This window comes from Natrix helvetica (genome assembly GCF_964273705.1).
Source record: "Natrix helvetica genome assembly, chromosome: 3".
Classification (NCBI taxonomy): Eukaryota; Metazoa; Chordata; class Lepidosauria; order Squamata; family Natricidae; genus Natrix; species Natrix helvetica.
In genome coordinates this window covers 141,063,311-141,087,461 of record NC_138549.1, presented here as the reverse complement: position 1 = coordinate 141,087,461, position 24,151 = coordinate 141,063,311, and the positions used below count along the sequence as shown (strand labels likewise).

General features: G+C 38.0%; 2 protein-coding genes across 14 annotated transcripts in view; both read right to left on the bottom strand.

Moving 5' to 3' along the window:
- The window catches only part of PHF20 (PHD finger protein 20), a 47,006-nt gene extending 46,252 nt beyond the window's left edge, over positions 1 to 754 (bottom strand). For 4 of the 6 annotated variants that reach the window (XM_081946352.1, XM_081946354.1, XM_081946353.1 and 1 more), the window contains exon 1: positions 599 to 754. The gene's annotated coding sequence lies outside the window, so the exon portion shown is untranslated. The remainder of the gene's footprint in view (positions 1 to 598) is intronic. The other 2 variants (XM_081946355.1, XM_081946356.1) reach the window with 1 other exon arrangement.
- Positions 755 to 6,156: 5,402 nt separating this feature from the next.
- Positions 6,157 to 24,151, bottom strand: part of LOC309389330 (rho GTPase-activating protein 39-like) — a 79,765-nt gene continuing 61,770 nt past the window's right edge. For all 8 annotated transcript variants that reach the window (XM_081947566.1, XM_081947569.1, XM_081947570.1 and 5 more), the window contains 8 exons: positions 22,630 to 23,938; positions 21,090 to 21,642; positions 18,908 to 18,997; positions 15,046 to 15,119; positions 11,809 to 12,008; positions 10,833 to 10,924; positions 10,124 to 10,293; positions 6,157 to 9,822 (listed from right to left, as the gene is read on the bottom strand). In XM_081947566.1, the coding sequence (XP_081803692.1) occupies positions 9,628 to 9,822; positions 10,124 to 10,293; positions 10,833 to 10,924; positions 11,809 to 12,008; positions 15,046 to 15,119; positions 18,908 to 18,997; positions 21,090 to 21,642; positions 22,630 to 23,938 (2,683 nt within the window). In that variant the 3' untranslated portion in view covers positions 6,157 to 9,627. The remainder of the gene's footprint in view (positions 9,823 to 10,123; positions 10,294 to 10,832; positions 10,925 to 11,808; positions 12,009 to 15,045; positions 15,120 to 18,907; positions 18,998 to 21,089; positions 21,643 to 22,629; positions 23,939 to 24,151) is intronic.

Here is a 24,151-nt window from a genome sequence, read left to right as displayed (position 1 = left end):
TCGACGCGGCTTTCCGGCCCAATTGAAGCCAGGCGTTCCGATTTCAAAGGCGAATGCAGCACCTCCCGGCGATCAAGGTCACAAGTAGAGGCATCCCGGGGGGGGGGGGGAAACCCAGCACTTCTTTAGGCAGGAAGAAAGCGCGCTTAATTAAGCCTTCGGCATTCTGCCTCAGACAGGGGGCCGAGCATCATCACCATCGGACTCGGGAGAGGCAAAGCGGAAAGCATGGTGCGGCCGGCAACACCTCCCGCCTCCCAGCAAGAACTCGCGAGGCCTCCGCTCGCCAAGCCCACGCGGGCGCTATAAGCCGGAGGGGCCGGTACGCCAGGCCCCAGGGCCAGCCTCCTTAGGAAAAAAAGGCTTCGGAGAAGCCGGCAGCTGAGGAGCCATTCGCCTACAAAGCGCGTCGCTGGGCTCCGCAATGAGCGAAAATCCGGCACCCAAACCCCGGGAGTCTCCCACAGACTCCCCGGCCGGTCCCCGCCCCTCTCCGCCTTTGTGAGGCCGTGGTGGGAGCCCTTGGTGTTCCCCTGCCGGGTTTCCTCCGGCTGCTTTCCGCCGGAAAATTCCCTAAGAAGCGTCGTGTATATCTTACCGGGTTCTTCGCACGGGGGAAAAAACAAGGCGTGAGCGTGGAAGAGGATTCTTCCCTGTTACCGAAACCAAACAGCCGCCGCCGACGACGACGCAGCAGTGCCACAAAATGGCCGCCACGGCTGCAGTGCCGCTAGTCCGATCGCGGGGAGGGGGGGGGAGAAGAGGGAGGAGGGTCTTCGGTGGGAGGAGCGGGAGAGGGCGTGGCTTTTGCTGTCGGGCGGGACCCCGGAGAGGCGCAGTTTGCGGGCCGCCTTTCCTCACAATCTCTTCCCCCATTCGGAATCTTTGCGGTGGACGAATGAGCTCGCCGATCCCGCGCGGTCGCTGTTGCTGTCGCTGGATCTCGAGTGTGTTGCAGATATTCAGAAGCTGAAACGCTCGGCTGTCTAGCGGTCTTTATCCACGAGCATCCACAACGGCATCGCGCTGCTGCTAAGTCTAGTATACAAAGTACTGTGTTAACGGACGGAGCGGAGACCGTTTCCTTCCATAAAATTACACGCTATTTAAGCCTGCGAAGAAAAAGACCGGGAAAAAATGGGTATCGCGCTGTAATGTGAAATCGCGTATTCGGAGTGCAGATTTAGTTCTTGGCATCTTTTAGCTGCTTAAAAAAATCTTCGGTAACCAGGTTCGGCATGACTTAGCCCTCAGACGTTATAGTCCACCACGGGAGGGGGAAATCCTGGGCTGCAAATTAACCCACTCATAGCAGCTTCATAGGATCACCTTTATCCCCGTAGTAAGGATCGTCAAGTAAAAATGCACGTAAAAGGATCAGCACTTAAAAATGCAAGTAGAAAAATAGGAACAACCTTTGGTGGGAAGGTCACAGCGTTCCGTGCGTTTAGTCAAGCCGGCCACATGACCACGGAGACAGTGCTGGCTCTTCGGCTTTGAAACGGAGATGAGCACCGCCCCCTAGAGTCGGGAACGACTAGCACATAGGTACCGGGGAACCTTTACCTTTAAGGATAGTCAAGAGATGAGTGGGTGGATTAAGCTTTACGTATACTCTCAGATTTCATCAAAATCGAAAGCCCACAAATTTGACATACTGGCAAATTCTTTCGATCCTCTTGCTTATGCTCGATATAACAGTAAATCAGGAATGAATCAACATGCTTATGCTGATACTGCTATTTTGTGTGAGGCTCGGCGCAGCTGCCCCACCCACTATAATTAATAGCTAATGACACTTGTCAAAGCTGCTTGTACATGTTCATTAGGTCATCCACATAATGCCAGAAGCGTTATTTCTTGCTCAGAAATCTACAGGAATTTAAAAACAGTATTAAATAACAATTTTGAGAGAAGTGCTTCTTAGACAAACATTTTTTAAAGAATGCAATTTTATATACCTAGCCCATTAACAAGAAGAATCCCAACACTTGTGCTAATCAAAGCTGATATCAAAATCTGAAGCCCAAGATCCTGTCTTTTAAGTCCTGAATCAGTTCCTGAAGGCTCTAAGGATCTTGATGGGGCAAAAGCAGATTAAACCATTCCAAGCTGGAGCTGCTTGTCAGTAAACATCTGAGAAGTCCTGTACTGTATTTACTATAGTCTTGTACTTACTTTTGATGGGCCATACACCCCTGAAAAAGTTTGTGACTTGGGGTCTCCTGGCTTGTCAGTTTCTATTAAAACAAGGAAGCTGTAGCCAGCTTCCTGTCCAACTTTGACTAGTTACCCCCACTACCTTGGTCAGGATGTATTGGCAAGTTAATCATCACTGCATTAGATGGTTATATGGGGGTTGCCTTTGGAGATGACCTGGAAAATCGGTATAGCAAGCAGTGTCATAATTGTTGATAAGGTTAACCTCTACCCAGTTTTGGAGTTGCTGAACTGGTTCTAGCAGGCTTCCAGGACCAAAACAAAGTTGTAGTCATTACCTTTAAAGCCATTCAGGGTGAAGGACTGAACTAGATCAGCCAATGCTTTTCCAAAAGAACATCTGTTCAATTTATACAGGGATTGTTGAAGGTCTGACTCCTTGGAAGATTTGTTAGACATAGATCAAGCAACAGATCTTCTCAGGAATGATTTCCATTATGAAATATGTACTACCCCAGTATGGGTGGCCCAATAGTCTTTGTCTTGCGGAAGCAATTTACAGTAAAGTACTACTGTTCCTGTTAGCTGTTGGCCCATTTTTCTGTTTGAGTGACCATCATAGTAGGTTATTATAATTTAATTGTATTTTATTCCAAGCTGTTGTACCCTAACCAGAGTCTATAGAGATTAGGGCATCTTATAAATATTGTATTAAATGGTATGATGCTGATGTTCTGATCTGTACCTTTTAGAATTATCTCCCTTCTAAATGCATGGACACATTTAAATCTTTCCAGGACCTCATGTGGCCTTGGGACTTCAAGTTGTGTGTCTCTTGAGTTACTTTGATGTGCTTAACATAATAAATGTCTGTGGTACATTATGTGGTTGAGGTTAGATATACCATTATAACTTTTTCCACCCACACCTACAAGCACATGATCTTGTCAATTAAATTTGCAGTCTTACTAGTTGCTATATCATGCAAATCTGTAACGCTATTTTTTTGGGCAGAAAATGGAATTTGAAGTCATAACTAAGAGGTAGCATTGAATACTTTACTTTATTGTCATTGTATGTATATACACAGTGTACACATACAACGAAATTCACATAATACCTAGAGACCAGGCCCAACACACATAACAATCCCCAAACACACCCCCACCCACCCAAAAAATTCCCCGCCCCTAAACCACCCAAGCATCCACACAACAGACCAAGTAGTGCTGTCCAATAGCTCACTGATAGTGGCCCTTTAGTTCATTGTTGAGTGCAATTATAGCTCTGGGATAAAAGCTATTCAGAAGAATAGCGGTTCTAGTTTTAATTTTTCTGTCTCTTCTGCCAGAAGGCAACAGTCTAAGAAGAATAGCTAATTTATACTACAATTACATGGCTTCCATTATACTACCTAATAATGGAAGCAGACTATTGTAACCCCTTGACAAGGCTTTTGGGAAGTGGCTTTCCATTGCCTCCTTCCTAGGGCTGAGAGTGGCTCCAAGTGACCCAACTGGCTTTGTGCCTAAGACAGGATTAGAACTCAAGAGTCTCCCATTTCTATTCTGACATTTTAACAACTACCAAACTGGCTTTCCTATACACTTGTGATATATACATGACAATTATGTTTTCTAAAAAGCCATACTTAAGCAAAGCTATGGCCTACTGTGCTGCGTGAATACTGCCATCAAGTTATTTAATGTCCATCATTTTATGGCATATTAGAAAATAATTAGCAAATTTTAAAGGGAAATGGAGAAAAATCCTTTTTAACGCTTAATTCTCAATTTACAACTATAATTGGGACCAGAAAATTTATTAAGCAATGCAATTGCTATCATGAAACCATCCACCCTGATTTTAGATTTTTGCTTATTAAACAAATCACCAGTCATTAAGACAGAACACAACTATGACTTGAGACCTTTCCTGCTGGCTTCCCCATTGACTTTGCTTGCTTAAAGGCAGCTGGGAAGGTTGTAAACAGTAACCATGTGCCCCAGAATGCTGCAACTATCATAAATGCAAACTGGTTGCCAACCACCTGGATTGTAATCATGTGACCATAGGGACATCTTGACTATTGTAAGTTAGACCTTACAAGGTCCAACTCCAACTCTACTATTGTATTGTATTGTATTAAGTACAAGGACCTGTTGCAAGTTATTTTTTCAGCACCATTTAACTTCAAACAGTGACTAAATGAATGGTCGTAAGTTGAATACTACCCTATTAAAGGATGTCATATTTATAATAGGATGTCAAAAGTGCCAAATATACATACAATTCAGGGGTAGTGAAATTTTTCTTTTTTAAAAGGATGTCACTATTTCGTAGTTATTTCAATCTGTCTCAAACATATTTGTCCTTTGGGTGGCATAGAACAAAAATTGCAGTATGAGAATATATAATTAATACTTCAATTCAATAATTGGGTATGCTATGTAACAATATTAGTGATACTATATAAAATGTAAATGCAATAAAAACCATACTAAGTGAAATCCTTTGTTAAAGAAGCTAGGTAATGCAAATGTAGAATGTAAATAATTTTGCACTGTAGGTTTAATTGTATAATAACAAGTGTATAATAGCACTTTTTATCAAAATTATAATAGACTTTTGAAATTTCTTCCTTAATGGAATTTCTAGTTTGCAGGAAACTGTTTTTTCCCATTGGGAAAATATAATTTTAGCAATTAAGGTGGAAAAAAGTTTATCAAGTAACACATTAATCTATTTATACTGTAACAAAGTGGTTCCGTGGATAGGATTGCAATTAGTAATGAGTACACCAAAATGGGGAACTGTGAGTTATGGGGATATAGGCAAAATGTGAAATATTATACAATCTATAATTTTTGGCTATTAAAATTTTCTTCACCTCAGATATACACATTCTTTCAAATAAATGTTTGTTGTGTGCTCTCTTTTTGTAACAATTATATTGAAACATGGAATCATGATATTAGAGATAGCCAAAGAGAGATAGAGGGGGACCATTATCTGTAAATGATAGCCTGTTCTGTTTTCTTCCTTTCACATTCTCACACCTGTCTTAGTGATTTCCAGGATAGATTATTACAAGGTAATTTGTACGGATCTGCCTCCAGAAAACAAGAACCCCAATTAGTGGCGAGATTTGATTTTACTACCGCCGTGTCTTTTACTTCGAGGGATGAAATTGACTTGTACCGATATCCTATACTTACAACCACAACATTTGATGTCAACAAATGTTGAGCCCAACTTTTCTGTTGCTAAGAGAGACAGTTAAGTGAGTTTTGCCCCATTTTATGACCTTTCTTGCCACAACTGTTAAGTGAATAACTGCACTTGTTAAGCTAGTAACAGAGTTGTTAAATGAATTTGGCTTTCCCATTGAATTTGCTTGTCAGAAAGTGGCAAAAAGGTGATCACATACCCCAGGACACTGAAACCATCACAAATATGAGTCAGTTGCCAAGTGTCTGAATTTTGATCATGTGACCATAGGGATGCTGCAATGGTTGTCAGTGTGAAAAAAGAGTTACTGGATCAGCTTCAGTTATATATTCATATATTTAAGTAAAAACTTAAATATATGAATATATAAACATGAAGCTGAAAGCAATAAAACTACTATATATTTATATTGCAAAAGGGTTACTTTGCATATGGCAGCAAATGAGCTCCTGTTATGAGTAGAAACAAACAAAATACAAATACAGCACTAAAAAGAACCTGAAAGTATTCTTAATATTCATGGTGAAATTTCAGGTGACTGATCCAATATACTTGGATCCAACCTTGCAGGTAGTGAACTTAAAACAACTTTATCTGTTTTTTGTCCCCTTCAGAAGTGTAGAATGATAACGGTACAGATTTCCAAGCTATTATGGCCAAGGCAGATTGGGAATACTAGGAGTTGTAGTTCAACATATCTAAAGGGTACCAATTTGGGGACAATGGATCTAAATCTACAAATAAATGAACCTGTTTTCAAAGTACCAGGTGTATTGACCAAAATGTTTATTCTTTAACAACAGACAGTATATTTTGCAGATTCACATTTACAAGTATATTAGGAAAAATCCAGTGTAATTTTTTAACCTAGTTTGCTGCCAGAAAGGGTAGGGCAAAACATTATTGTAGAACAGTCAGTTTATGATTGGATTATAGTGACATGCTGGGGGGATATCACTGTAAAAATTACCCATCATATTTTAGTTGTCAACAGTGTTTAAACCTGGAAACATGTGCATCAGAGAACATCTTAAAACAAATTAATAAATACAAAATTTTAAAAAGTAGGGTAGGTATATGACACCTTGCATATTGGTTAATATTCTCCATTGTACAAAGATGCAGAATAGAAAACTTACAGCACAAACAAAACCATGGGAAATCCAGATTCTCCTACATAGTCATAGAAATAGGCTCAAGAAATTCTCATTTTGGCAAGTCTGAGAAATATCAAAAGCATAATGGGCTACATCTGTTAAGTGTGAATGTATTTGTCTTCAAACAGCAATCACTTCTATTCATCTCCTTGTCATACAGAACAGATCTGGAGGACACCTAGAAGCTGCAAAAGTAATTCTGAATTTGATATCTCAGTAGTGTACAGTGGTGAAAGGATTATGTTAGATATAACCCAATATTTTAACAATCACATGCATGTTTACTCAGAAGTCAATCCCACAGAGTTTAATGGGGCTTTCTCCAAGTATAAATTAATAGGATTCTAATCCTTATTACTTAGAATTAAGATCCCATTTCTTATTTTATCAAGAGGACTGGCCAAATTCTGGTAGAGAAGCCTATTTGAATAGCACTTAACTCCTCAGAAATCTCAGGCTAATCAACTACATCAAATGAAACTTTCAGAAAGACAAGAAAATGTATCATAATCGATGCCTCGATTTTGGGTTTAATTAGGTTTAAAGTATCATTTACATACCGATCCATGGGCATCACTTGTATCTGCCTAATAACATAATTGAAATAAGTATGTGATATATTGCCTTACTCCAGTCTCTCCCTGCCCCCCACCCCAAACTGAAATGTGACAGTCCAACTCTCTTTACCCCAGGATAATCCATATTCTGCTGCATAGATGTATATATAACTCATAACAGGCTCTCAGAGATGGCCTTATTTGGAATCTAGAAATTAATATTTCCAGATTTGTTACCTTAAAGGAGATAAATCTCAAAAAATACTATGAGGTAAAGAGTGAACAAAAACTTTGGCATTACAACATAGATCATCTTAAAGGATCTAATTTTACAGCAGAATTGACTCAAAAAGGAAACAGTAAATGTTAATTCCATTAACGTGTGAGAACCTTCTAACAAGTATCACAATTACTGGCAATAGAAGGAAAATATATATTTCTTTACCCAGTTAGATCATACTAACTTGGAAATACTTGGAAATACTAATACGTCTAGGATAAATTACATTCTTATTGGCAAAGGAAGAGCTCTTAGCACCAACTTGTAAGAATTAACAAAGTTGATTTCTGTTTTTCCATTAAATTATTTCCTTGACCATTCACACTTTCCAAGAAATTCCTGTTATTCTGTCTAGAAGTTTGATGAAAAAATTACCCTCACTTCCAAAATGACAGAAAGGAACACTGAAGGCTTTAGATTTAGGGATGTGTTTGCAGTATAAGCACAAAAGAAAGAAGCAGAACTGAAGCACCAGTCCTCCTATTCAGCCTGTGTTCTGGGGACTGAAAGAACAAAGAGCAGCAGTCTTTCTGAAGAAGGCAGAGATGTTTAGACAAGAATAGAATGAAATCCAAAGTAAGACAGCATTATACCATTTAATAGTTACAATGCATGATGTGCGAAATTTGTATTTTGAGCTCTCAATATTTTTTTATTTATTTTTCAGTTGTGGGAGGTAGTATGGATTTGATTTTAACTGGAGAACTGGGAAACATATATTTTCCTCTATGTACTATAGTCACAACTCAAATTATATTTCTGAAATTGCTACTGGTCAGGGAGAAAACAAGACAGATATAATTTGGTTTTCACTATTTCATGCTGCATTTAACAGCACACTGAAAATATTTAGAAAGTGATAAAGAGAAGTACAGTTACTTTTCTCCAATTTTGCATCTTCTATTTGCTTAAATCTCTCCATCTTGCAGCTTCTTTGACCCAATTTTTAAAAAGATATTTTTGTCTGCTTAGAATAAGTTGAATGGGAAATAGAACACAAAATCTTGATATTGGCAGGAGCCTTTAAGTAGTTATTCATGTTTGCTCTAAAAGGCTTTATTGCATCTTAGTACCTGGTTTTAGTTTACGCTGAAATAAGGAGGAAGAGGCCATAATATTGCAATTTGTCCTACTGGATAAATCTCCATTCTGGAGAAGTCCCAACCATAAGTTACTTAGCTTGCAGTGATTTTGAATTAAAGAAATTCAAGGATTTCTTGAGTCTGAATCATCTAATCCAAACAATATAGGAGCAAACTTAAGCTAAAAGTGGCTTAAGACTTAAATAGTCTCATCCCAAATCACTGTAGGCAAAATAAAGAAATATACAGTTTCACTTTTTTGCTGTTTTGCCCTGTAACAAAATTCATTTCAAGAGTTTTATTTTTGGACAATATTGACGCTTCGAACTTTAATCATAAATACCCTCAGGCATAGCAAGTCATCCTTTCTCATAAACTACAACTCATCTACTGCTTCAAAACTTCTTTTTGGTAAGAGAATTGTCTTCGAAAGGCAGAAAACAAACCAGAGAAACTGTTGAGAAGAAAGCAGTCAGCAATCTGAATGGCAGAACCAGGCAGAATATGTACTTTAGTAGACTGAAGTAACGATTTTACCTGAAGTGAGGCTTGTGTAGTGAAGTATTGAATCTTCAGATGACAAGTAAATCCCAGTATCTCCAAACAATTTGTTTCCAACAAACAATTCCACTTTTAATTCCCCTAAGATTTCTCAGTGAAGTGCAAAGCAATAGAACATTTGGGCTTTGAATACACAGAATTGCTGGAAACAACTATTGCAGGCCCAGAACATGATGTAACGTTTTGCTCTCTGGTGCCTCAAAACTCTTTCTACTATGTCTGAGGAGATTCTCAGTCATCCAGGTCATGGTTGTCCCATGGTTTTTTCATTGAAGATGTTTCGTTTCTCATCCAAGAAGTTTCTTGTTCTTCAACTCTGAAACTTCTTCTTCAACTCTGAAGCTGAGAAACAAAACGTCTTCAAAGAAAAAAAAACAGAGTCCAGTTGCTGCTTGGGTCTTTCTAGTATGGTCACTGACTTGAATCATATGGGGATTATTGAAGATTCATCAACCTTACTATCAGTATAAGTAAATGAAAGCATCACAAAGAACTGTGGGATCTTGGAAACTCTAGAGGAAACAATGTGAGGCTCCAAAAAGGAAATGCTGGAGCCAACTAATTGCTCTTTTTGCACTGTCTTGCCAGAAAACAATCCTTCACATAATTCCTTTGATAAAACTGGTGTCCAAATGCACAATCAGCATGCGCAAGAAAGACATCTCTTTGCGGGTATTTTCAAAGATGATTCTGGGGTCATCAGACTGGCATCGCAGGCAGTTTGGAGCCATCACCATAGCCAAGTTGTTTACATCCATCTTGGTTTTGCCTACATTGATTGGCTGGGCAAAAATCTGTAAAATAAATAAAACACAACGCAAATAAAGAGGGAAAAATAAAAGGTTTGGTCACAGGCGAGGTAATTTAGCTTCTCTAGCCCCTCAAAGGAAAATGTTCAGCGAGACAGTGCAATCCCTTTAGACAGACTTGCACTGAAGGCTGCCTCTTTGTATGATGATATAAGAACTTTAAATTGGTGTTTCATAATACCTGCAAATACAATGTGAAATGACACCTCCCACAACGAGAACAACCACAGAGATTCTTTTTGCTTTTTTAGAATGATTCCTGCTCGGGCATTCTCTATCTACGTACCTGTAAAAAGTGGATGAGGTAACACAAGACCATTTTATTGAGTTCTGGCAGAAGTTCAACTACAGCCACTGCAGCATCAGGATTCTCATAGTTGCTGATACATTCCTTGTAGAATTGCTGTGGGATGACAGGCTCTTCCAACTCCCGGTACCACAGTTTTAGCAAAGAAGCTTTAAGGACAAGAAGCAACCCAGAGACATTTACAACAATTATAGCATGCTGTCTGTTTTATCAACTTTATCTATCTGTGTTGTGTACTATGCTTATACTATCTTGGAATTGCTAATGTGCTTATTATATCTTTGTGATTTAATATAAACTGCTTTGATGTGCTAGTACTAAATTAAGTACATGAAATGTATAAATAATATGTGGTGCTTCCGTTCCAAAGTGGATCTGAGTAATCACAATACACTTTCCTCCTCTTCCTAGATAAATAAAATAACTAATTCTATCCTTTTTAAAATGAGAAACAACACCATATATTGAGCTCCACTGATTCAGGCTTTTGACAATCACAGGACACAAATCATGAATAGAAAGGGTTAGGGCAGGAACTGTTCTCTTCAGAACCAATTACTAAAAGTTTTGTAGAAACTGAAAGACTGGAGATATATAAGAGAGATGTATTTACAACTTAAAACTACTAACAAGTTGAGGTGTCCAACTACATTTTCAATAGTTTTGCTGCTCTCTTATTTTTCCATACCTGGTATATTGGGATCACTAAGGTTGGTAGGAATCTTCCACTGGTCCACCTGTAGTTTTAAAGCATTGACTTCATCAATATCGCCAGGAATTCTGAAAGCATACACAGACAACAATAAAGCTGAATTTCAGAGGCAGAAAATCATACACACTCAAAAGAAAGTGCAATTAGTATCATAATAAAATAATAAAAATTATCTGGAGCATTTCTAAGAGATAGATACATATTTAATAGTAAGTAGACAACCAATGACCTGTTGTGTCATTGTTTCAGAGATATTTTCTTACCTAAACAGAAACAGAATGAGTAAGGGCAGCTTAAAATACATCATGAGTGATTTCCAACGTCCTGCCAGCTTCCTCATTGATTTCCTTGCACAAAACTGACAGCATTGGAAATCTTACACAATACAATACAAAAGCAGAGTTGGAAGGGACCTTGAAGGTCTTCTAGCCCAACCTCCTGCCTAGGCAGGAAACCCTATACCGTTTCAGACAAATGGCTATCCAACAACATCTTAAAGACTTCCAGTGTTGGGGCATTTACAACTTCTGGAGGCAAGCTGTTCCACTGATTAATTGTTCTAACTGTCAGGAAATTTATCCTCAGTTCTAAGTTGCTTCTCTCCTTGATTAGTTTCCACCCATTGCTTCTTGTTCTACCCTCAGGTGCCTTGGAGAATAGTTTGACTCCCTTTTCTTTGTGGCAACCCCTGAGATATTGGGTATCTTCCTTCGATCCTTCCTTCCTTCCTCCCTCCCAAATACTAGCATAGAGGCGCTTGTTTGGAAGAAGAAGGTTGTAAGATGCTTGCATTTCCTATAACCATATTTTGTTCTAAAACTATATATGAAATCTTAAGATACTTACTCTGAAAAAGAAGAAATATGATATATGATCAAATATATATATGAACGATCTAGTATTGATGCCAATCACTACTGCATCATTTAAACAGTTGTAGTTAGATATTCACCTGAATATTCCCTCAGTCTGTTCTCCCCCGAGTCGCAGTACTTGCTGAGACAACTGTGTTTGTACCCAAGGCAGCTTGTTATCTGGATACATGTCCTGCTGCCGTGACATGATTTCTTCCAGTGAACTGCCAAACAATGAAGGTGTCACAATAGCATTCTTGGCATGTATTATCTCCTCAACTGTAGGCTTCCGAAGACCCTGTAAGAACAAGAAAATTTTAAAAAGAAACAACCCCCCCCTAAATAAACCTGCAATGGGTTGGAAGAATATTGTACTTCAGCTTCCATTTAGGTGGAATGCTCACAGAGGAAAGTATTTTCCTAACCTTTGAAATATACTATCAGGAGAAGAAAGATGGGGATTTTAAAAGGAAGGGTATTTACCGTACTTTTCGGAGTATAAGATGCACTTCTCCCTGCTAAAAGAGGGTGGAAATGTTGCTGCGTCTTATACAGTGAATACAGCCATTTTTGGCCTCCAGAAACCCCATCCCGCATGCCCCTTTTTCGCCAAAAACAAGCTTGTTTTTTGCAGAAATGGGGTGCACAGAGGGTTTGGGAGGCCTGCAGAGTGCTCCTAGGGGCTGGGGAGGGCGAAAAGATGATGCGCAGTGGGTTTGGGAGGCAAAAAATGAGTCAGTTTTTCCACAAAACCGATGTTTTTGCCCTCCCCAGCCATCAGGAGCACTCTGCAGGCTCCCAAAACCTCTGCGTGCCCCATTTTTGGCTTCCCAAACCCCCCAGAAGTGCCATTTGTTTCCTCTCCCTAGCCCCCAGAACGACTCTGCAGGCCTTCCAAACCCTCTGCGTTCCCAGTTTTTGCGAAAAACGAGCAAAAAGCAGACCCATTTTGGGCCGTCCAAACCCTCCATGTGTCGCAGTTTTACCTTCCCCAGCCCCCAGGAGCACTCTGCAGGCCTCCCAAACACTCTCTGTGGGCTGGGGAGGGCAATTTTTTTTTCGTTTACCTCTTTTGAAATCTTGGTGTGTTTTATGGTCTGAAAAATATGGTATATTAAAAAAAATAGATACAAAATTGGATAATGGATATACCCATGATTTTTCTTTTTAGGAATATACCAATTGACAGGATACTTTTGAAAGAGTATACTTATTAACTAATCACTTTTAAACCTATGTATACATCTATCCATCACAGCATTTCTCTTTGGAATATGCTATGTTATGCAGAATAAAAAGAAAAAAGCTTAAGTTAAAGAATTAAAGGGGTGAAATAATAATAATATAGTTAAAAAGAAATTTATGTAAAAAAAATCACTACACTTTTTCTGTACCTTTCGATCCTTGTAAAGACCTCCAATAAACCAGGGGTGGGTTCCTGTACCGGTTGGTACCAGTTTGCTTCACTTGCGCATGCTGCGCATTGCTCACACATGCACAGTTGACTGTAAATTGTTTTGTGGATGCGCAGAAACATGCCAGCAATGGCAGAAGAGACCAGGGAACTGGTTCAGGGGTATGGCCAGCCTGGGTCGCTGCCAGTTCTACGACCCAGGCCAAATCACCACTACTGGTTCGGCCGAACCGAACCGGGAGCAACTCACCTCTGTACCACACCCATACTACACTTCATACATAGCATTTTGTCTTTAAACGTTTGTTTATAAAATATCTTATTAACTTTACCCAGTCACAAATTTCTTGGTCTTCCCCTTCTTGACCCATTCACTTTTGCTTCATGCAAATCTTTAATCCGAATCCATTTTCTTTAAATGAGCAAATGGACTCACTGTCTTTTTGCATACCACTATTCTGGAAGTTGTACTAACTTCTAGTGCTGATTGTTACTTTTAAATTTCTATGTGGCTCAGGGGCTAATTATTGAGTTGGGTCTGCTTATCTAGTAATATCTAGGAAGAGGGTTTGCTCAGGTCTCATTACCTAAGGAATACCATATCTTTGGATATTCCAGGCTTAGTTCTTTTAGTTAAGCACCGCTCAGCAACAGAACAGCTTAACCCTGGATAGTTCAATCATTTGCATTTTATTGCCTTTTTGGACAATGTAGAGACAAATGCTACCCACACATTGTAGGGAATTGGACTGATTGAGTATTACTCTACTGATTCTTTTTTTTAGGGGGGGTTAATTTTATTCTATGGATACTGTAAACTGGTCACAGTCTCTGGAAATAAAGTGACAAATAAGTTGTCATAACAAATAAGATCGGTGCATTTTCATAGACATCTTCTCTTTCCCTTAGTTTCATACATAGACATTGGTCTTTTTTCTCATCATTAATTCTTACTCTTTATCATCTATTATTCCTATATTCCAAGTCAGTCTTTCACTCACCATAATCATCATTAGATAGGACCATACAAACTGATCTTTACTGTCTAACAGTAGCTAATGTTTTAGAATATTGTGATGGTTATATGTGTGTGTGTGTATGTATGTATGTATGTATATGTATATATGTATGTATGTATACATACATACATACATATGCTTAAAAGTGATCAAAGTTCATGTGTTATATCAAGACTGAGAATGTACATTCCCTTTCCTCCTCTCAAAAGCTGAAAGGCGATTAGATGTTTTGTTAATTCTGTTTTGTTCAACTAGTGCTTTTTTGCTCTTGACAAATGAACTTTAATTCAAAGAGCTCTTTTCCGATATATACTGTATATTGTTTACTGTATTTCCAAACTTACAATATCATGTTGAGTTCTATTGCTCTATCAAAACGTTGACACATTCTGAAAATAAGAGTTATCATAGATTTTGTCAGTGGCAATTTGCATGTATTTATGAAAACTCCCAGCATGATGGCAGCGTCTACAGAATTAGCTGCAACATACTAATTTTGATTCAAAACACTGTTCTCCCTGGCTCATTACTTTCAACGCTAATTGCTAGTAGTTACACGGGAATACAAAATCTTATATAAAGTTAATTCTGACTGCTAAAATATCTTAGCGTGATTATACAACATACTTCCCAAAAAAAAAACCAAACACCAAAGCTGATTTTATTTAATAGTCCTTCTCAGTCTTACTTTTCTTTCATTCTATATTTCTCTTCCATAAAGAAGAACCAGCAAAATGTTTCAGATTTTGTTTTCAGTTCCTTAATAGTACAATAAGAATGCACATATGCACTTTTTGAGTCTATTTATTCTCATTGCTGATAAAAGCAATCCCAATAGTTGTAGTGGTTAAAAAGTAAAAAGTATTAATTTAAATTAAATTATGATGTTTCTAATTACTCACTTTTTTGCCTCCAGTGATTGCTACTTTCTGCAGTTTTCGGTAACAATACCTGGCATAAGTGCTGATTGGTAGACCTAGTAGATAAAAATGAACAAATTAGAATGGTCCTGGAAAACTCCTTGAAAAAGAAAATGATCCCAGAGCATGAATATCTGTACATCTTCTCTAACTCTAAACCTTATCCCTATCTTTAAATATTAAGAATTCTACATACATTCATAGAAACATTGTTGTTGAAATTAATCTGGACAGCTTTCTCCAAGACAATAGTTGTACAGTTTTTTTTTCTTAAATTATTTTCCCCCTGTACTCAATTCATTTATGGTAGTTAGGGCTAGGAGAAAATCTTACATTCTTTGATGAAGAGTGCTATAAAAATACCATATACTTGCAGTGGTAATAATTGGACCATTTACTCTCCCAACTCTAAACTATTTCCAAAGTTTGTTTTATCCCCACATCTGTATTATTAACTCATTCGAAAATCATAATATACAAAGACAATTTTTTCTCCATTGTTTATTCAAATTCTATAGCTTTTCTAAAAAAAAACTGACTATATCTTCCTGGGTTTTGCAGTAGAAAACTTTACCCATTAAAACAAAACAAAACCTGCCTTTTCACTATGTTTTGGGAGATAGTTCCAATTATTAGCACTAGTTTCTTGAAATTATTACATAAAGTTGTCTAAAGAAATATTGATGATTCTAGCATGTTCCCAAAGTGCCATTTATGTATGTATATATTTATTTAAAAGGCTTCTCTCCACCTTATTACCATAACTGGGCAGCCCACATTAAACAAACAAACAATAAATCCACCATCAAAAAATCCCAGTACCCAACAAACACTACTCCTTACATCAACATTTAGATTTGACCTCCAGCCTCACTCTAAAACAATGCTTGGATTGTTTCATAAGGTACTATAGCAGTGGTAGGTTCTGGATCCCGGTGCAACTGGTACGGTGCAACCAGACTGGCGTCTACCACATGCATGTGCACAGCACATGTGCATACGTACTTACTGCCCATGACACTCCAGCTGCTCGGCAGAGCATCGCGCAGGCGCTGTATGCTCCATGAGCGTAAGCCCTGATCAACTCAAATACAGGTAAGGAGGGCGGGCAAGCAGGCCCTCCGGAGCACCGTACCAGAATGGTACCTGATGCTCCCAGCAGGTACCGTCTATCCCACCACTGTGCTATAGCTAGAAATGATGATCTGTTACACACCTTTGCATTGTTAGTTTCAGCTGAAACAGATATAATGTGTCTGCTGTTGCCTGAAATATTGGATAAGGGCCCTCTAATGCTGTAAGCTTGTATTGTTAAATTAAAGCTATTGCCTGAGTCCCAAGGCTCAAACTTACTTCTTGGATAAAATTAACATGGAGCAATTAATGAAGGGGAAAAATTCTATTTTTTGCATTGGAGATAGTTTATTTTATTTAAAGTATTTATATGGCCACCCAATTCAAACAATGTTACTCTGGATAACATATAATTGACCAATGAACAACAATAACAGCAACAACAACCCCAAAATAAAATAAAAAATACCAACTTAAAGTAAATATTTTTTAAAAAATCTGATGACGTGGAATTGAAATTTATTGCACTCTTCCAGACAGAAGTGCTGATCATCCTAACCACTAACTCTCAGGGAAAGGATAGAAACCTTTACTGCCTTTCTAAAGACTTGCAGTTGATTTCAGCAATACTGAGTGACATGCACCTTGGGAATAGAGTTGAGGTAACAGGAAAAAAAATCTGAAACAGGTAGAAAGTTCTTGTAAAAGAATCATTTAAAATTAAGAAAAAAACGATAACACAAAAGACATAAATCAAAGGAAAATAAGTAAGAATCAACTGAGAAACATTTGGTAAGGAATTAAGGGAATCTGATTTGGCAATAATTGAATGGAAAATAGATCTGGAAATGGTAGCAAAATGAAAGCATGCTTTTAGCATTCAAGTGTAGTGAAAAAGAAAATATCTCTAGATGCAACCGTGCTATTGCATGTAAATGTTTAGGTACCTCTGGTCAAATAAATGTTTCAGTGAACCTCTAAATAGTCTCCATTATTTCAATGAATCTCTAACTAGAATGTATGCATTTAATCATGCAGAAAAAAGTCATATTAATTTAGGGGCTCCTGAAAACATACAATTTGAGCAGAACTGCCTACGTTTTTGCATACAATTGCACAAATATATAGAAAATTACACTTGAAATGCTGCATGCACTTTTGTTTGCTGCATCTAATAAAGGACATCATACACTGGAAACACTAGTGTAGATTTGGACAAATGTACATAGGGAAAGCCTAAAACATTTAAGGAATTTTGGTTTTAAAACTGAACATAATATATAATATAGGGAAAAATGAGAAATCCAAGGATTAGCCAACAAATCTCAATAATCTAATGAACCTGATAGATTGAACACTCAGGAGAAATTAAATAAAACATTTATAATAAGGCAAATAAGAAATTTCATAAATTAACTAGCATAAAATTTGGAGAGGATCACTAATATAAAAGAATTCCAAAAGGGATTAAACTGATTTATGAAGATTAAAAACTCTTAGCTATAACAGCCGTATGCTATCTCCAACATCAGAGACCTCCTGCCTCAAAAAAATTGCTATTGTTTGATATCATATTGGGGGATTCCCATAATTATATATCTATTATTTAATGTGAGGAATATGGCCGTAGAAAGGCCTTTAATCTTACGTAATATAAAGTTATGCCAATATTGCACGGGTCAGGAGGAGAGCTGAAAAAATATCTATAGACTCCTCACAGCCTGGACATAAACTATTTCTACTTCTTTCCTCAGTTTGCTATAGGACATTGCATGTCAAAACAAAGGGACAAAGGGACAGTTTCTTCCCTTGAGCCATCTGAACATCTAATTCTCACAATACTGACTAATATTACATTTGATGCAAGACAATACATTAAAATAATCAGAAACTATTCAAAGAGTAAAGCATACCAACAGATAGAGCAGTCTTAAGATCAGATGAAACACTTTTAAAACAGGAATGAAAATTACCTAGGTAGAATGTAGGTCTGTGGGGCGGGGGGAATTGGAGAGAGATTGTCAATGGAAAAAAAAATATTTTAGGCAAGGCTGTGACATGAGCAGAAACTGGCACCGATGATGTTACCTAGTTAGGGTAATGAAGTGTGTACAAGAAAACAAGCAAGCTCAGAGAGCATCAAGGACTCCTCATTTCAACCCTAAACTACAAATATTCTCCTTTATTGATATCAGAAACTGCCTGCACTTAATTATTAGGATTTTTAAAAGTAGGCACCAGCTATCGGACTGAACTGAAGTTCCAAACTACAAAGAAATGGAAAAAGACCATCTGCACAGAAGGGAAGTATGACTAAATTAGCATTTTTGCTGGACTTTTTTGAGGCTTGGAGCCAATGATTATAACTGATCCCATCTGGATGGAAAGATCCCAACTGCTTTATGAAAGTAAGGTTGCAACCCAATCTGTGTTTATTTGGCTACAAGTTCTGTTGAAATAAATGAGACCATAGATTGAAGCAGTATTTATTTATAGTTAATCTTAGAGTTTACAGATGCAATGTTAATACATTAGACTATTATATAAAATATTCTACAGAATGAATAAAATAACAAAATAAATTCTATAGATTTTACTAGTAGTTAGTTCATTTTGCATTTGTTACTATTTCCATATTGCTGATTCCTGCGTATGCTCCAGACTGAACTTACCTATATTAAAAGTACAAACAATCGCAATAACGGGTGCCAAATATCTGTGATACCTAAACAAAGATACGTGATGATTTTTGTTTTCTTATATGTTTTACCTTCATCCTCTGTGCTTTGTTTTCTCTTTTTCCTGGATTTTGAGTTCTTTTTGTTTTTCAGATCCAGAAGTTCCTTAATGCGTTGGGTAACTGAAAATACAAATTAGTTTTAATTGAGTGATGGCAAGACAGTCAAATATTCACTGTCCTCTTCCATCTGCACAAGTTTGACTTCATTGAGCAAATCCAAAGTGCATCTCCCTGTGAAATATATTTGCCCATGTGTATCTGCTTATTTCTTTACACTTATCACAATCAATAACATGAGTCTAAGGCCCAAACCATAATATCTCACAAATTATTTGAACAATCTATACAATCTAAACGAGGCCTTGGAATTTGACTAAGAATATCAAAAGTGTTTGTTTTCCCAAACTTTTCAAACCAGTGTGAACTGTGCTCTATCTGGGCTTTATGCTATTAGAATCCTGGGATATAAAAGTGATTCTTAACTAATTATTTGCTTTCAGTAAACCTCAGAATACCAAAGAATGAAAAAAAACCGTCCAGTTTTTTCAGTATTTAGCCTAAAATGTAAAAAAAAACTTTAAAAGACATAGCAATTAATTATATATGTCTAGATAGGAAAACAGTTTTGTCTGAGCACAAAAGCTAAACAAGATTAAGCCTCTTTAGGTCTTGGATGAGATATTATCAAGCAATTCCAGGGCTTTAGACTAGATCTGTGATGGCGAACCTATGGCACCTATGGAGCCACCTATGGAGCCATTTATCAGGGCACGCGAGGCGCTGCCCTGTCAGCTGGGTTCACCTTTTTAAAAGCTATTTTTCACCTTCCCCAGGCTCCAGAGGCTTTATAGAAGCCTGGGAGGGCGAAAAGAGCCTCCCCTGCCCCTCCGGAGGCTTCAGGGACCATCCCTGAAGCCTTCGGAACGCTTAAAACCACCCTCTGAGCAAACCGGAAGTGACTTCCGGGTTGCTCGGAGGGTCGTTTTAAGTGTTCCGAAGGCTTCAGGGACCGTCCGAGGCTTCCCTGATGCCTTCGGAGCGCTTAAAACCACCCTCCGAGCAAACCGGAAGTGACTTCCGGGTTGCTCGGAGGGTCGTTTTAAGCGTTCCAAAGGCTTCAGGGACCGTCCGAGGCTTCCCTGATGCCTTCGGAGCGCTTAAAACCACCCTTCGAGCAAACCGGAAGTGACTTCCGGGTTGCTCGGAGGGTCGTTTTAAGCGTTCCGAAGGCTTCAGGGACCGCCCGAGGCTTCCCTGATGCCTTCGGAGCACTTAAAACGACCCTCCAAGCAACCCGGACGTCACTTCCGGTTTGCTCGGAGGGTGGTTTTAAGCGCTCCGAAGGCTTCAGGGAAGCCTCCAGACAGTCCCTGAAGCCTCCGGAGGGCCTCCGGGGGGTCGGGGGAGGCTCTTTTTGCCCTCCCCAGGCTCCTATAAAGCCCCTGGAACCTGGGGAGGGTAAAAAAAAAACATGTAAAAATGGGGGGGTCGCGCGTTGTGCGCACATGCGCACTGGGGGGGTCACGCGTTGCATTATGGGTGTGGCACACCCACACTCGACCCCCCTTGCGCTCCCCCCACTTGTGGCACGCGAGCCAAAAAAGGTTCGCCATCACTGGACTAGATTATGCAGTTGAAAAACTTCCTGGAAGAAGGCAAGGGCAATTAACTTCCATACTGTTATCAAGAAAACACTCCTGTAGTTACTAGGAATTAAATTTAACTCAAATGCAGAGTTATATATGTCATAATTTAATGTTAATATTTAATTGGTTTTAATAGTTAAATTACATTGATTTACTTTATTTTATGTATGCTGTCCAGAGTCACATGCAACTATATTAATTCAATAAATAAATAAATATTTGTAATAATTTATTGGAAAGTTATCAACAATCTTCTTTTATAGAAATATAAAGTTCTTTGTTTTAATGAAACTGAATCTCTACCATTAAATCTAAAGAAAGATAAACCTACTAAACATTACAAGGAATTTTCTTTTTCATTTCATTTTTCTTTTGCCTAGGCCAAAGAAGCTAGGTTCTCGGGCAACACATGCTGCAATTTATAGGAAAAACAAGTTTTGGTCCTTAGCACCTTTAGTAATATGAACTGCATTGTGTTATGATAACTTACCCCTATTATAATTTACTTTATTTCATCTACAGGTGTTTAAAGTACTGTAATTTACTTTATTAAATAAAGCACGTACTATTTTCATCTGCGATTTGGCTGAGGTGACGATAAATGTAACCTTCCAGGTAAGATTGGAATTTGGGTGATGGGGAGAAAAAGGCCAGACTAATTGCCATAAGTTCCCAGCCCCATGCCAGACTTTGGTAGCACATATTGTCTGTTGTTTGTCTGATTAGTTGAATGTACAGCTCATCCCGTAAACCTTGAATACTCCAGCATTTGGTGATGGTTATCAAAGCCACATTATTGCGGTCCATTCTGGCTTGCCGATCACCCATGTAGATTTGTATCAGTTTAAATATTTCACAGGCTTCCTTTTTGATGGTGAAGTTACTGGTGATAAGCATCGGCTTTTTGATGGAGCCACCATTCCAAGATAACATGTTGGCAATGGAGAGCCTACGACGAAAGATTCCCTGAGTATGCATATTAAGATTTTTGGAAGCCCAGTCAGACATGCTGCTTTGGGAGATGGGCTTTCGTATGGTGTGGAAGGGAAACTGATATCCAATGTTGGTTCCAGATCGAACGTTATTCTCTTCTTGAGAATGAGACCCTATTGTTCCGCACTGTAAAAACAACAGACAAAAAAATCATGGAAAAGCTATTTGAGTTGACAATTTTCTTTGAACAAAAATGGCTAATTTTGGTAATTTTCTTCACCTGGTACCTCTAGTATCTGATTCTAGAAGACTGGATTATGCAGGCTAACTTTAGACTATTCTATTTTATTCATTCTAAGAATGTAACTCAATTCCTGTATTACTGTTGTAAGTAGCTTTGGGGGAGGGGGTCTGCTGTAACTTCTAATGCTTGCAAATAGCAGTCTTAAGTCAAGGCAGATCTATATTTAACAGCACTACTGTATGAACAATCCCATATATACAACCAATACCAATTTTGAGTACTGGGGATTTTTCAGTATGTTTGTTAGAAGTGTAGTTTTATTTATTTAGTAATATTTAATGTATTATGCCTAGCAAAATACAAGAAAATTGTCATTTTTGCAAAAATATATCAAAATACAGTAGCATACATGTAGCAAAATCAATAATATTCTATGTAGGGCAATAATTTGGCATAAAATGTTTACAATTACAGCATAACATTTTTCTTATGCGGTCTCTCTCATCTAGATAAAAATACGATTTATTTTTGCCTTCTACCATCTACATTTTCAAGTGAAAACCTACAATTATCTTGACTTATTTGTTGTATATTATATCTTACCTGGGAGTATTATTATTATTGAATAAAACTTAGCAAATTTAATAAAACTTCACATTAATAGCGAACTATTAAACAAAAGAAGCAATCTTTTAACCATAGCATTAAACTCATATACCTTGTATTATGATCTAGTGGCATAGATTAAAAATTAATTTTCACTCCTAGCGTAGTATGAAGCATGTAAACATGTTTTAATTAAAAGTTATAATTGTAAGTGTATACCTGACGATTTCACAATCTCCAGGGTTAGAAAATGCCTGACCTCCTGACAATAAATAAATACTTTAACATGATTATGATTAAAATGATTTGACATTAATAAATACCTGTGTTGATAATTGTGCTGTGTCTGATGATGATGGGTTTATCAGTCCGGACACATTCTTTTCTAAAGAATCTATTTTTTCATAAGTTCTCTTCTGTCTCACCACATCTTGCTGTGTTGCTGGATCATTTGAGAGGCCTTTACCCTCCATTGTAGGCCTATATAATGACCTGTTACTAGATGTAAGATCATCTCTTGAGTTCCTGCTATTACACTTTTTAAAGTAGTCTGATTGAAACTTGATTTTATTACCCTCTAGCATACTCATGTTGTCTAGCATTTCTGCATCTAAACTACCTTTGCTCCCTCTGCAGGCAGCAGATCTATTTACCACCGCACGCATCTCTGCAATAAGCTTGTCATTCAGCACAGTAAGTTCACTGTTGCTGCCTACAGAACAAGGTCTTCCTAGGCCTGGAACATGTCGTCTTCCTTTTCTCTTTCTTAAACTTGGAGAAGGACCTGTCGAATAGCCAGAGTCTTGCTGACTTATCACTGTAGGATATTCTTGAGTCTGAACACTGCTTTGCAGGCGATTATGGACTTCCATATTTTTAAGAACATTAGCTTCTACGACTTTCCATGACTGCTTGAAGCTCTCCCTAGAGCTAAGCTGACCCAACTGGGATTTATCAATGCCATCAACTATCAAAGGGCTAGAATGAGGTTTTTTTGATGACTGTTCAATGTTGACCATGTGTTTAATATATTCTTTTCCCACAGGGCTGTATTCTGTTGCAGAAGGGTTTCTCAAATGCTTTTTCCCACCCTGGTGTTGCTGTATACTTGGAGGCTGTAATAATTTAATTGGTTGCAGCTTCTTATTTAAGCTATTGCTCGGAGACAACTGTGGAGTTGTCCCATTCATATTTGTAATTCTAATGTCCATATCTGTAGGAGGCTCATCATAAATTGGGGAGTCAATTGATGGTTCATCATATATTGGAGGTGGAGAAGCATATTTGGGAGAGGCAGACAATTTTTGTAACTGATTTTCTGAGGGAGGCTGAGGTGTATACCCATTAGTTAATACCAGACAAAATCCTCCGTTCTCTGTCTTTTTAATTTTCATTGAACGCTTCATCTCTACTGGAGCTGTTGATTTTGGAGTTAATGAGTTTGAGACCATAGACTGAGACTGGGCATATACAACTGCTTTGGGATTCATTGATTCCTGGCTGCTGATTTCTGAATTGTTTTGCATCTGAAAGGAATTGCTTGAGGAAGAATTTACTTGTCTTAGGCTATTAACTTTAACCAGCATGGCTGCTTTAGTCCCTGGCAAAGGCTGCCAACCAGTAATGGTATCTCTGTAGAAAATAATAATACAATGTTAAAAAATAAAACAAAAGAACATACACACACACATTGCTTTTGTCAGCCGACAAAATGCCCCATAGTTTGAAGCTATCTCAGGAGAAAGGCAGGGAATTTCACTAATTACATTGCAAAAATATTCTGTCACAGCTATCACAGAAAAATCAGAAATTTGAGAAATAATACTTGTTCAGAATTTTTTTATA